At 42.9% G+C, this 12,897-nt stretch overlaps 1 protein-coding gene across 2 annotated transcripts in view; it reads left to right on the top strand.

Moving 5' to 3' along the window:
- The window catches only part of C1H9orf135 (chromosome 1 C9orf135 homolog), a 68,696-nt gene that overhangs the window by 21,056 nt on the left and 34,743 nt on the right, over positions 1–12,897 (top strand). For both annotated transcript variants that reach the window (XM_029612732.1, XM_029612722.1), the window contains exons 3-4: positions 2,020–2,138; positions 12,416–12,484. In XM_029612732.1, the coding sequence (XP_029468592.1) occupies positions 2,020–2,138; positions 12,416–12,484 (188 nt within the window). The remainder of the gene's footprint in view (positions 1–2,019; positions 2,139–12,415; positions 12,485–12,897) is intronic.

The raw sequence follows: 12,897 nt of genomic DNA, 5'->3' as shown, positions 1-12,897 counted from the left end.
TGGTTTTTTGACTGGCTTCTATCATTTTGTCTGGCATGGGCATCAGCTCACCTGTCTATAATTTCCTGGATCATTCCTGGAGCCCTTCTTAGGTTTGTCATATTGGCCACCTTCTAGTCTTCAGGACCTTTTTTTAAATGAAAGGTAACAGGTTTAGCAATTTCATGTTGGTTCTTCTAGAATTCTGGGGTTGATGCCATCCAGTCCTGGTGATTTATTCCTTTAGTTTTCAGTCTGGTCTATTACATTGTTCTAGTTGCTCAGAATCTCTGCCATTAAATGTTTCAGTATCCTTTGTAAAGACTGATGCAGAGAACTCATTCAAGCTTTTCTGCTATTTTCTTGACCTCCCTGAGCACCCCTCTTGCCCCTTTGTAATCTAATAGTCCAACAGGCTTTTTGTATTCTTCACTCATATTTTGATGTGTTTATGATCGACATAATTCATTTGTATCAGAATAATCAGGAATTGTGATCTTGGAAGTAATTATCCATAGTGCAAAAAGATGCGTTACACAATACATTTTTAGCAACGGTTAATTGACAAGTTTGGCCTATTGAGTGTAGGGGCTCTAATCGAAAGTTGCCATCCAGATTCACTGTTTAAAACTATGTATAGAAGTGTCAAGACTACAAATAGCTTTTACTTGTGGACTTAATTTTCAAAGGCAATATAACTGACGAGTATATATAAAGACCTGTATCTGTGTTCTAGTACAACTGCTAACCCCTCCTAGACTTCCACCTCTCCTCTGCACATCAAAGTATGTGTACTGGTACTATGTGCATATTTTTCATGCAAATAGGGTAGGAAATTATCAGAAATCCTATTTTTGTACATAATACAATTTATTGACAGAATTGGCTTTGAAAATTGTCCTCGTGCTTACAGTCAAATAATTTTAAGTTTGCTAGCATGTTTTATGTTCAGTAACTTCAGAACAGTTTCCTTTAAAATAAGGATTAAAATGTATATTTGGAAGAGTATTCTTGTTTAATAGGTAGGATTAATAAGACACTGTGGTTATGAGCCCTTGTGGTGTAGATGATGCAGCCTAGTGGGCAAACAAACTAGGTCCATACTGACAGCTGGCAGACTCCCTAGGCTGGGACTGAGCTGGACCTTCACCAATATCAGCCTTGTTTTCTGCAGGTTGAGCCCTTGGATTCCAGGGGCCAGCAGGACTTAGGCAAATGCCCCAAAGGGCAGTCAGAACAGAAAGTCCAGAGACAGGCTTAAGGTCGTGGCAGGCTGCAGTCCTATACCAGGTTTAGGCAGAGGGTTGAGGTAGGCAGTGTTCAGCATGTAGTCTAGGTCTGTGATGGGCATGATCTGGATCTGTAGTCAAGGTTACTACCAGGAGATCAAATAGACCAGGGACTGGGTCAATGCTGGGTAAGCTGGACAAGGCAAGGCAGACTGGACAGGAATGGAAGTACTGGAAGGCTGCAGGGGACCTATTGCTGAGGCAAAATGCTTTGAGCACGACTGTTGTAAATACCTAGCCATGCTGACATCATTGGGCACCTTCAAGGTCTCTCCTGCTGCAGGGCCAATAAGAGATGGCATGCCCCTAGAGGCAAGGGAGGGATGAGATGGCATCCACACTGCAAATTAGTGGCATTGGGCAGTGTCTTCACTGCTAAGATTGTGGCGGTGTATTCAGGGCCCTTCTGGTCCTGGGGGTGAGCATGGTTGCAGACCTTCCCTTGACCAGCCAAAATGTTAGACACTTTGTTACAAATATAGACTGATCATTGAATTTGTGCTTGACTGTGGATTTTTTTTTATATTCCTTATTTGTTACTCCTTTTTCTTCACCAATGTTGTATCCTAGGTTAATTTATATTCTACAGTGCTTGCCCATTTTTTTATTTAAAGGTAAATGAGACATAGCATGACATAGCTATAGATGGTATCACTATCTTGTTTGAAACTACTGCATGGTTTTAAAGCTTTAAATTTCTTGAACCTTAAGATTGTTAGCTTTTTATTTCATTAGTCATCTGTCTTTCCAGGACTGGAGGACTACGACGGATGTGCAGTTATCTCAAATATGTTTAAAGAAAGATTATGAAGAGAGAGAGATACGCAAGTCCTTGGTCAATGTAGATAATTTTCACACAGTTGACAAGAGGTAATTTTTTTTTTTTTTTTTACATTAGTCTATAACACTATAAAATTGTTTTGATTTGTTTATCAAAAGGGATTATATTTGATAAGAGTAAAATTTCCTTAACTAGTTAGGAGAAGACTATGGCAAGATCAAGCCCCAGTTTTGTTTTGTTTTTTTAACTTGAAGCAGCAGTGCTGCATTCTTCCTAAATTTCTGTCCAATTTCAGTGGATTACATTCAGGTACTGTAGGAATTTCTCTGTCCCAGAAATCTCTCAATCTAAGTTGGTGTTTTGTTGTTTTGTTTTTTTGTTTTGTTTTTTTTACCTGAGACAATGGAGGGTGAAGTGACTTGCCCAAGGTTATAAAGTGGCAGTGGGATTTGAACTCTGGCTTTTCTAGATTCACAGCCTGCTGCTCTAACCACTAGACTCTTTCAGAGAGGCAGGTTATTGAATGCAGCTAATTTCCAAAGCATGTGTTTCTTGAATTATTCTTTAAGAATAGCTTTGAGGACCAGTTGAAATACCTGCCAGTACTGCTATTTGCATTGTTAATATTGGTAAAGCACCAGAAATGAGGGGAGAGGGCTATGGATATTAAGAACATAAGAAATGCCATACTGGGTCAGACCAAAGGTCTGTCCAAGCCCAGCATCTTCTCTTACAGTGGCCCATCCAGGTCACAAGTACCTCGCAGAATCCTAAAGAATAGATCCAATCCTTGTTGCTCAAACCAAAGGCAGTGGCGTTCCCAAGTCTACATGGTTAATAGTTTTATGGACACTTCCTCCAAGAACTTGTCTAAACTCTTTAATCCCTGCTTTGCTAACTGCTTTTACCACATCCTCTGGCAAATTCCAGTGTGTGTACTTGGTGAAAAAAAAACCACTTTCGGCAGTTAGATGTGCTGTGTATTAGCTTCATTAATTCTAGCATAACTGTAAAAGTTGGGAGAAAAAAATCCTATTTCCCTGTTCCACCTCACTTATTAGTGGATCTCCGACATCTCATCTTGGTTTCTTCTTCTCTGGGCTGAAGAGCCCCAACCTGTTTAGTCTTTCTTTAAAGGAGTCTAGAATGGCTCTCCTATATTATATCTGTTGCCCTTCTTTGTACCTCTTCCAGTACCATATTTTTTTTTGGGGGGGGAGGGGGAATTAGGTGGTCAGAACTGCATACAATAGTAAAGATGCAGTTACACTATGGACTGATAGAAGCATTATTATATACTTTTTTTTTCCATTCACTTTCTAAATCCTAACATTCTATTTTTCTTGTCTGCCACCTCACACTGGGCCAAGGATTTCAAAATATTGTTCAAATTGATGCCAAGATTCTTTTCCTGGGTAGTGATGCCTATAAGGAAAGCAAGCACAGTCTACCTATAACTTGGATCTGTGATTCTCAGCCTAGTCTTCAGGACACATCTAGCTATTCAGGTTAAGATATCCACTATGAATATGAAAGCTTTGTATGTACTACCTCCATTGTATGTAAATCTCTCATGCATATTCATTGTGGATGTTCTGAAAACCTGATTGGCCAGGTATCCTGAGGACTGAGTTGAAAACTCCTGATATGTATTGCTTTGCACTTATCCATGTTGAAATTTTGTCTGCCATTTTAGACACCCAATCCTCAGTCTTTCTAGAGGTCTTGCAATTTGAATAATTTTGTCAACTGCAAATCTGATACCTTTATTAATCGTGCCCATTTCCAGATCATTTCAATACTAAAAAAGCATTGGTCCCAGTACAGAATGCTGCAGTATTCTATTAACCTTTCTCTTTTGAACATGACCATGCAGTCCTGTGGTCTCATCCTTCAGCCAGTTACCAATCCATAATAGGACATTGCCTCCTATCCCATGACTTTTTAACTTCTGAGGAATCTCAAGGGATTTTGCTAAATGCCATCTGAAAATCCACACAGGTGTTATCCATCAGTTTATTAACCTCTTAAAAAAATAAACAGATTGAGGCAGGACTTCCTTGGGTAAATGTTGGCTCTGTCCCATTAAACCATGTGTCTAGTCATTTTGTTCTTTAAAATATTCTGACTTTTCATGGCACTGACCTCAGGCTCACTAGTCTAGTTTCCCGGATTACCCCTGGAACCCTTTTTAAAGATTGGTGTTATATTGGCAACCCTCAAATCTTCAGGGAACATAGACTATTTTAATAAGCCTGAAACATAATTCAATTTTCAGAATTCTGGCGTGTATACCTTCTGGTTCAGGTGATGCTCGTTTAAGTTGCCCTATTATAGCTTCCAGGTTCACTGTAATTGATTTCAAGTCCTTTGATTCTTCAACACTAAATATGGTTTCTGGCATTGGTATCTCTTCAATATCTTCCTCAGTAAACACAGAAGCAAAAATTAATTTAGTCTTGTCTTAAGTAATTCTTACCCCTTGATTATCTAACTTCCAACTTTGTGCTTCAGATGTATTTGAGAGTGTTTGTTTGCCTCTTTGACAAGCTTCCATGTTTGGATTTTTTTTTTAACCTGCCTTAATGGTTCTTGCTTCAAATTTGCCAGAGCTTATGCTGCTTTCTATTTTTATTTGGTTCCTATTTCCTTTTTTTTTTTTTGGCTCTAATAGCCTCACTTTTTAACTATGCCAGCAGTCATTTGTCTTGTATGCATTCTTTAATGTGCATACATCTGGTTTGGGCTTTTTGGGCTTCTAAGATAGTATGTTTAAACAATGTCAACATCTTTTACTTTTTTGCAGCTGCACCTTTTTTTCTAATTTTTCCTGATCAGTCTCTTTTGAAAATTGTATTTGCTAGTGCAGTAGCTTTATTTAATATCCTTCCAGTTAAGTCAATTTAGTTCACTTTGATAACTATTGCCAAGCAGCCCCACTACCACTTCTACCAAATCTTGTGTTCCACCTAGAATATGTGTAAAATAGCTCCCCACCTTCTAATTGGTTCCTGGACTAGCTGCTCCATGAAGCAGTCACTTATTTTAATTATTTACCTCCCTACTGTGTTGTGATGTGACATTCACTCAGTCAATATTGAGGTAATTGAAATATCCCATTATAGTGTTGCCAAATTTTAGTTGCTTTAATTTCTCTATTCTGGCCAGGTAGTATACTTCCACAACTATACTCTACTCTACTCTTCCTTACTGCACATAGAATCTTCATGGATAGAAACTCTACAGTACATTTGGTCTCCTGCAGGATCTTTTTCCTGTTTGACTTTATGCCATCTTTAACATATAGTTTCCTAGGACAAGCAGGATGGTAGTCCTCACACATGGGTGTGACATAATCAGTCAGAAAACTTTCAGTTTCTAGAAACTTTGACTGACACACTGAGCGTGCCCATCATCCCACTATTCATCACTATTCATGTGTCTACATGTGGTCCCTCTTCAGTCTTTTTCCGCTATGCTGAAGCCTCACAACCTTAGTTTGCACTCTTTTGTTTTTGTGTAGAAAAATATTTTCCTTCCAGAGTCCCATCAGGTCCCTCTGCGCTTTGGGGTTGTTTTTTGGGCTCTGCAGTAAGTGTCTTCATTGTTTGCAGTAGATTAGATGGTGCTGCCTCTTTTTGCATAGTGTCATAATCTGCTGTTCCCCCAGTGCCCAGGACCATGTTCATTACAGACTCCCCATGAGTCTGTTTTGTGCCTGGAGGGGCTGCAATTTGTTTGTGTTGTGCCCAGACGACCTTCCCCCAAGGGCTGTCGCATGCATCTCAAAATGGAAAAGTTGTTTGGTGCCAAAAAGTTGGAACCCTTGACTTCAGCATTGGAGGCATCAACACCAAAGGGTAAGGTCTTGGTGACCCCCCCCCCCCCCCCCCTTCGGTGTGTCCTCCACTACTGGTTACCAGGCTGGAACTGGATGCGGGGAGCCCATCTGTATGTTGCTTCTCGTTCCAGGCCTGGATCCTCTCCCATTTCCCTCAGTGCTGGGGAAAGACTGGGCCGAGCATTGGAGGAAATCAAGAAAACATCGCCATCGATTCTAGTCACACATGTCCAATCGTACTTCACCCGAAGCGGTCCCAGGCTGAGGAAGGCTTGCCTTCCATGCAACCTGAAGGACCACTGTGATTTTCCCCCCCCCCCCCCCCCCACAGATGCCAGTGGAAGGTACAGATCTCTGCCCTCATGGTTCCAGGGAGGATCTGGTTTTGCTGTGGCCACCTCCTCAAGCTGTCCTGTCCTCATCAGCATTTGAGGAGGAGTTGGGAGATACGTGCAGCTGGTGGTCAGCCAGGCCCTGCAGGGCATCGAGACACCGGTTCCATCGGGACAGCCACCAGAGCTCACTCACTGTGTTTGTGCCTTTGGAGCAGCTGAACCTGCTGCTCGGTGTTTCGCTGACACAGCCTGCCCTGATGCCCTGGGCCCCCTCGATGCAGGGAGCATCGCTGTGTCTATGCCTGAAGTACAAGACCATCTTGCAGAATCTGCCCTGTACCAGGGAGAATCTTTAAGATCAAAGAAGCAGTAGCCCAGCTCAAGGATTACCATGAAACCCTCCAGAAGCTATCAGCCAGCACCTTGGACTCTGTCCTCTGACAAAAGCCATCATGGCAATCCTCAACTCCCCTTTTACAGGCTGCAGCCATATTTGCCAGCTGCTAGGGTGAGACCCTACTTGGGCGCCAGCTAGGTCAAGAGTAAGGCAGCCATGTGTCCCTTGACCACACCCAGCCCTGCAGCAGAGCCCCACCACAGGGTTTTGACTGGCAGTGAGGGAGTCTAAGCCAGCAATCCCTACCCCCAAGGAATGACTCTCCAGCGGGGGCCGTTTAAAAAATCTTTGCCAACCGGTGGCTCTTGTCACCTCAGACCAATGGGTCCTATCCATTGTTCGGTGGGGGTACAGTTTGAACTTCCAACAGATCCCTCCACAGTCTCCACCATGTCTCCTATGGAGGTCTGCAACAAACCAGCAAATACTTCAACTAGAGCTCTCCGCTGCCTTAATGGCTCAATCTTTTGAGCTGGTTCTGAAAAATTAGTGGCATGACTGGTTTTACTCCAGGTATTTCCTGATTCCCAAGAAAATTGGAGGCCTTTGCCCCATCTTAGATCTAAGGGTGATTAGAATTTTTCTCTTACGAGAAATCTGTTCAAGGGTCTCGTTCGGTCCCCTAATTCCTCTCCTCAGGATTGGGGACTAGCTTTGCTCCCTCAATCTGACACTTATGCTCATTGCGATCTCACCCTGCCATCAGAAATATCTCCATTTTCTGGTGGGGGAGGAGCACTCTCAGTATCGGGTGCTGCCTTATGGCCTCTCATCCACTCCATGCATCTTCACAAAATGCCTGGTGGTAGTGGGAGCTTATTTCAGGAGACACTGGGTGCATGTCTTCCCCTACCTAGATGATTGGCTTATCAAGAGCGACACCAGGCAAGGAGCATTACATTCTCTCCTATCTGGATCCTGGAGGCCCTGGGATTTCTAATAAACTACCCAAAATTCCATCTGGTTCCATCACTACAGCTGGACTTCATCAGGGCCAGGTTTGATATGGTCCAGAGGAAGGCGCTTTGGCCTTGGCAGGATCACTCATAGCCACCATGTCTCTGCGCACGAGATCCTGAGTCTCTTGGGGCACATGGTGGCTACAGTGCATGTCACGCCTTTTGCTCTACACATGTGCAGGGTGCAGTGGTCATCGTGCTCTGGTGTCAGGCCACCCAGGACCTTTGAGCTCTCATCCTAGTCACCTCACCACTTCTGCAATCCCTCTTGTGGTGGGAGACCCTGTCCAACCGAGCAGTGGAAATGTCTATCCAGGTTTCTCCACCTCAGGTCGTTCTCACTACAGATATGTCCCATATGGGTTGGGCCTCAGCTCCCAGGGTCAATGGTCCTTAGTGTCTTCAAATCATCCTGGAGCTCCAGGCAATCCGGTATGCCCTATGGGCGTTTCGGGATCACTTGACCAACAAGGTAGTTCTGTGCAAACTGACAACCAAGTGGCGATGTGGTAACGGAACAAGCAGGGGGTAACTAGTTTGTTCCTCCTCTGCCAAGAGACTGTACAGATCTGGTCCTGGGCTCTTACAGGGCATTCTCCTGTGAGCCATATACCTGCCAGGGGCCGAAAATGTGACGGACGCTTTGTTGGGACTTCTGCCCCCACGAATGGTCCCTGAAACAGGAGGTGGCAGATCAGCTCTTCTACCTTTTGGGGGACTCCAGACATAGATCTGTTTGCTTCCCTGTGCAACAGGAAAGTGGATCGGTTCTGCTCCCTAGTGAGGATGGATGGCTGACCAGTTATGGATGCCTTCTCTCATCGGGACATCAGCCTCCTAAATGCATGACCTCCACTTCCACTAGTGACGGACTCACCTGAAACTTCAAGAGGACCAAGGAACCATGATCCAGATCGTGCCTTGGTTGGCCATGGCAGATCTGGTTCCTGCTTCTGCAGGATCTATCCTCATGGCCTCCATTCCATCTGGGGACCTCTTCTTTGGGAGCAGTCTGTAGCCGTGTATTCACCCATGTTCGAGGACTACATCCTGCTTGTCCTAGGAGACAGTTGCTTACCTGTAACGGGTGTTCTCCTAGGACAGCAGGATGTTAGTCCTCACGAAACCCACCTGTCACCCCAATGAGTTGGTTTTTCTTTAGATTTGTTTTATTTTTCGCAAATTCTATGACTGAAGAGGGACCCCATGTGGATGCATGGATAGTGGCATGCTGGGCATGTTCAGTGAGTTGGTCAGTGTCTAGAAACTTTGACAAGTTTTTTCCCATGCTGGGCTCCATCTGTCACCCATGTGTGAGGATTAACATCCTACTGTCCTAGGAGAACACATGTTACAGGTAAGCAACTTTGCTGTGCAATACCCCACTCCGTCCCCAATTTGATTCTTCTGTTGTGATATAATTTGTACCCTGATATTGCAGTGTACACTGGTTATCCTCCTTCCAGCAAATCTGAGATGCTAGTTATGTATACCTCTTCATTCAGTGCTATACCTTCTAACTTATTTTTTTTAGAATTCTGGCATTTGCATTCAGACATTTAAGGTATGGAGTGTCTGTATTTTTTTCCCTACCTTTCTAGCAATTGACAGGGATAATTTTGGTATCTTAATCTGCTCTTTAAAGGTACCTGGGCTGCTTTTGCCTTTATTGGAACTTTTTATTGGGTGCTCTAGCTTCCTTTGTTTCATTAGTTCAGAGGGAGATATCTTCAAGAGACACTGTGCTGCTGAGTGACTCAGTTCCCCCATGTTATAGTTAAAAAAAAAAAAAAAAAAAAAAAAGAAAGCTACTTTTAAAATAGCACCAGAAGCTAAGTTCCTTGATTGCCGGCATGCTTGTCTTTCGTGCTGGTTTAAGATTATTTTTCTTAGTTACTGATTTATTTAATAGGAATGGTATTTCCTTCAAAAGAGACAGAATACTCTTAAGGACCTCTTGTGGTAGTTCTCCTTTTTTAATATCGAAAATGCATTCCCTTGTGTGCTAGATACCAAAGAGGGGGTCGAATCAGCACAAGCTTGAAACTTGTGAGCAGTAAAGGCCAGGGTTGAAGCCTTGACAATTGGCACTACTGCTCACAAGTTGAAAACTTGTGCTGATTAGACCCCCTTTTTGGTGGTTACTATGTGTCCAATTTATGCATACATTTTTTTTTCTTCTGTGCTACAGACTTTGAATTTTGCTGTACAAATATAAGGCTCCTCACATGTCAATACATTATCACCCTGGAAACTCGCCTTTCTTTATACTTCTCTTAATTTGGCCCTGAAAGTACTGAATGTATGGCAATTTAGTATGAAAGTGTTACACCACTAGTCGATGCAATTTACCTAACAAGCATTAAAGTTCTTAAAATATTAACTTGTTCAGCTTGCTGGCTTATAGACCATCCTGTGCACCGTCTTGCTTGGAAGTTGGTTCACTTCCTGTACCTGATTTCTGTTCATTGGGCTGGCAGGAATTGGGGACAATAAGGAGGCAGTGTTAATAGTTTCGGGTGAGGATTGAGAGGGGGGGGGGGGGGGGGGGAGAATCCATTCCCCTACAGATTTGAGGTGCATGTGTATTGGATTCTAAAAAGGCAGTCTGTAGGGCCTGTCTAAAACGTTGCTGAAATGGCTGGGTTATAGGAGGAGAGAAGGGTTAGGGATTGGGAATAGTTACCCTTTCAACTAGTACTAGGAATAGAGGAGACTCCAGGAAACTGGTAGATCTAAAACACAGGTTTTTCAGTCCTTGCACCATTAAACTATGGAGCTTGTTGCTGGAGGATGTGCTGCTAGTTTAAAAATGGCTTGGACAAGTTTCTGGAGGCCTGGTGCACGAACCACTCCCAACCAGTGAGACTGTTCTTGAAGCCTACCTGGCTAGTAAACAGTCCCATCGCAGCTTGGCTGTTATATATTATTTTTTTAATGAATGGATCTTTCTATCATGATCTGTTTGAGTACTTCTTCTTCCAAGCAACCTGGATTAGCCACTGTCAAAAACGCATTGCTGGGCTCAGTTAAATATTCTGATCCGGTATGGTATTTAATACTTAAAAGCTTGGGTTGGCAGGGGAGGGGGAGTGTCAATCCGTGGGAACAGTACATGATAGGAGGCAGAGGAGATCTCAGCATTATCCTTTGAGCTAAACTAGCAAAACAATGTGAAGGTGATGGTTAGAGCATAAGGAAATGCATATTGCATAAGCATTTTTTGGTGTAACTTTATTTTTTTGTAATATTGTAGGCTCATATGTCTTCATTTTTTTATTTTTTTTTAAATATGAACAAACCTACAATGAGGTGCTGGCTTATTTGATTCTCTTAAGAGTATATAAATCTCTTGCTTTGGTCAATGAATCAAAATATTTGAATGTTCCATTTGAGTGGCAGTGTAGGCTGCTTTTTTTTTTTTTTTGGGCCAAACACTTTGCATTACATAGTTTTTTGGACAATGTCATTGGTGCTTTGGCTTATATGGTGTCAATTTGAAAAGGATAAACTCATTATCTTTATTTCAGCTTGGTGTAGTCTCAGTATGCTTCCCCCTCCCCCCCCACCCCTCCCTTGAGTGTCATGACTGTTCCCCATCTAGAAAGTTAAACTATTGGTAAGAAACATCCAAATGTCTAATCTTAATATTCTGTATCTGCTTCAGGAAATACAGGATATTAAATTGAATGGTGGTTAAAACCAGTGGAGATTCTGAACAGGTTGTTGGTGAAATATTGCATGGAATTCTAGAGGCTGCACTTTCTAAAGCAGTGGTCCCCAACCCTGTCCTGGGGGGGGCCCACCAGTCAGTCGGGTTTTCAGGACATCCCCAGTGAATATGCATGAGAGAATTTGCAAGCACTCCCTCCATAACAGGACAGGGTTGGGGACCACTGTACTAAAGGATCTAGACAGGGTAGAAGCTGACCAGAGGGAGGCTATCCAAATATTGCGGCGTACCTCCTGAAAGCCTTGTGAGAGGAGGCGCAAAGTTCTTAATATCTATATCCTAGAAGAGAGATGGGGATATAACAGCTTTTAATACCACAAAGGTGCAAATAATGCTCAGGAAGTAAAATGTCTCAGTGGAAGGCAAATGAGAGCAGCAGAACTTCTGCAGGGAAAGGGTGGCTGCATGAAATAGCTTTTCTAGTGGGGAGAGAAGCAGCAGTGGAAGCCAAAACCTGGTGTAAATGGAGGGATCCAAAGGTGGGGGGGGGGGGGGGGGGGGGGGGGAGAGAAACTAGAGCTGAAGTCTGTCACCGCACCAAGAACAAAATTGGATGGAGCAGATGGACCTTAGCCTGCTGTGTTGCTATGAAAATACGGAGCAACACTGAATGAGGGATCCTGGTGCCTAACTCTGCTTGCAAACAGATTCCAGTTCATCTGGAAACCCACCAAAGCAGGAAGAGCTGATGGGGAGGGAACCCCTACGTTTTCTATAAACTTTTTTCCTTAGTCTTATTTATTTTTGCTATTTATAACTTTTTGTATCTGCCTCTTATTCCAAAACAAGAGTAAAAACAAACTTTTTTTTTTTTTAATCCCCTTTCTGGAGCCTGCTGTAGTCATACTTTATAGTTTTGATGCCCAGATTTATGTGCACAGCAGTGACTTCTGAACTCTCAATCTTAAAATTCCTCCCAAGGAATGAAATGTAAATTGGGACAAGAGGAAAATCTTGGCTTTGTTTAAACACACATTGAATTGTGTAAACTGTGCTCTTGCTACTGCTACATTCTGATGAACGTACGCGGGACGACTTGGACAAATCACACAGCATATTTACGTACATTTTCCTTTTGAAATTGTTTTATTCCTTCTCTAGAGACACAAGACGACCTGAGAGAGGTTATGGAGCTGTCCTGCCACACCATCCCTTGGATCACAAGAAAATGTGCGTAAGTTAGGAAACTCAGTCAAACTACATCAAAATTAGTTTTGTTTTTTTTTCTGTTAACTTCTATGCAACTCATGCATACAACAAATATGCCAAATGCACATAATGAGAATATTTTCATTCAATGCCCCCTGTGTCATTTGTCTTCTTGAGACTTACACTGTGAGAGGGGCTGCAGATAAAGCTCTGATCCTTAATGTGTCAAATAGGGATCATGTGTGGCTTTCTATATAGCTTACATCCCTTGCCTTGCTATGCCCTCCTGTCAGCCCTGGGTTGGAAGGAGAGGAGACAGGAAGCTAACTTGCAGTGTTTTCAAGCCAGAATCAGCTGTGGCTTGAGCCAGTGAAACATAAAACTGCTATGCACCAGCCTCTTTCTAAAGATGAGTTAGTAGCTGATAGGTTGCA

Source organism: Rhinatrema bivittatum, chromosome 1 (genome assembly GCF_901001135.1).
Source record: "Rhinatrema bivittatum chromosome 1, aRhiBiv1.1, whole genome shotgun sequence".
NCBI classification, from domain to species: domain Eukaryota; kingdom Metazoa; phylum Chordata; class Amphibia; order Gymnophiona; family Rhinatrematidae; genus Rhinatrema; species Rhinatrema bivittatum.
Note: the sequence above shows the minus strand (reverse complement) of the source record. Positions and strands in the feature narration are given on the sequence as shown.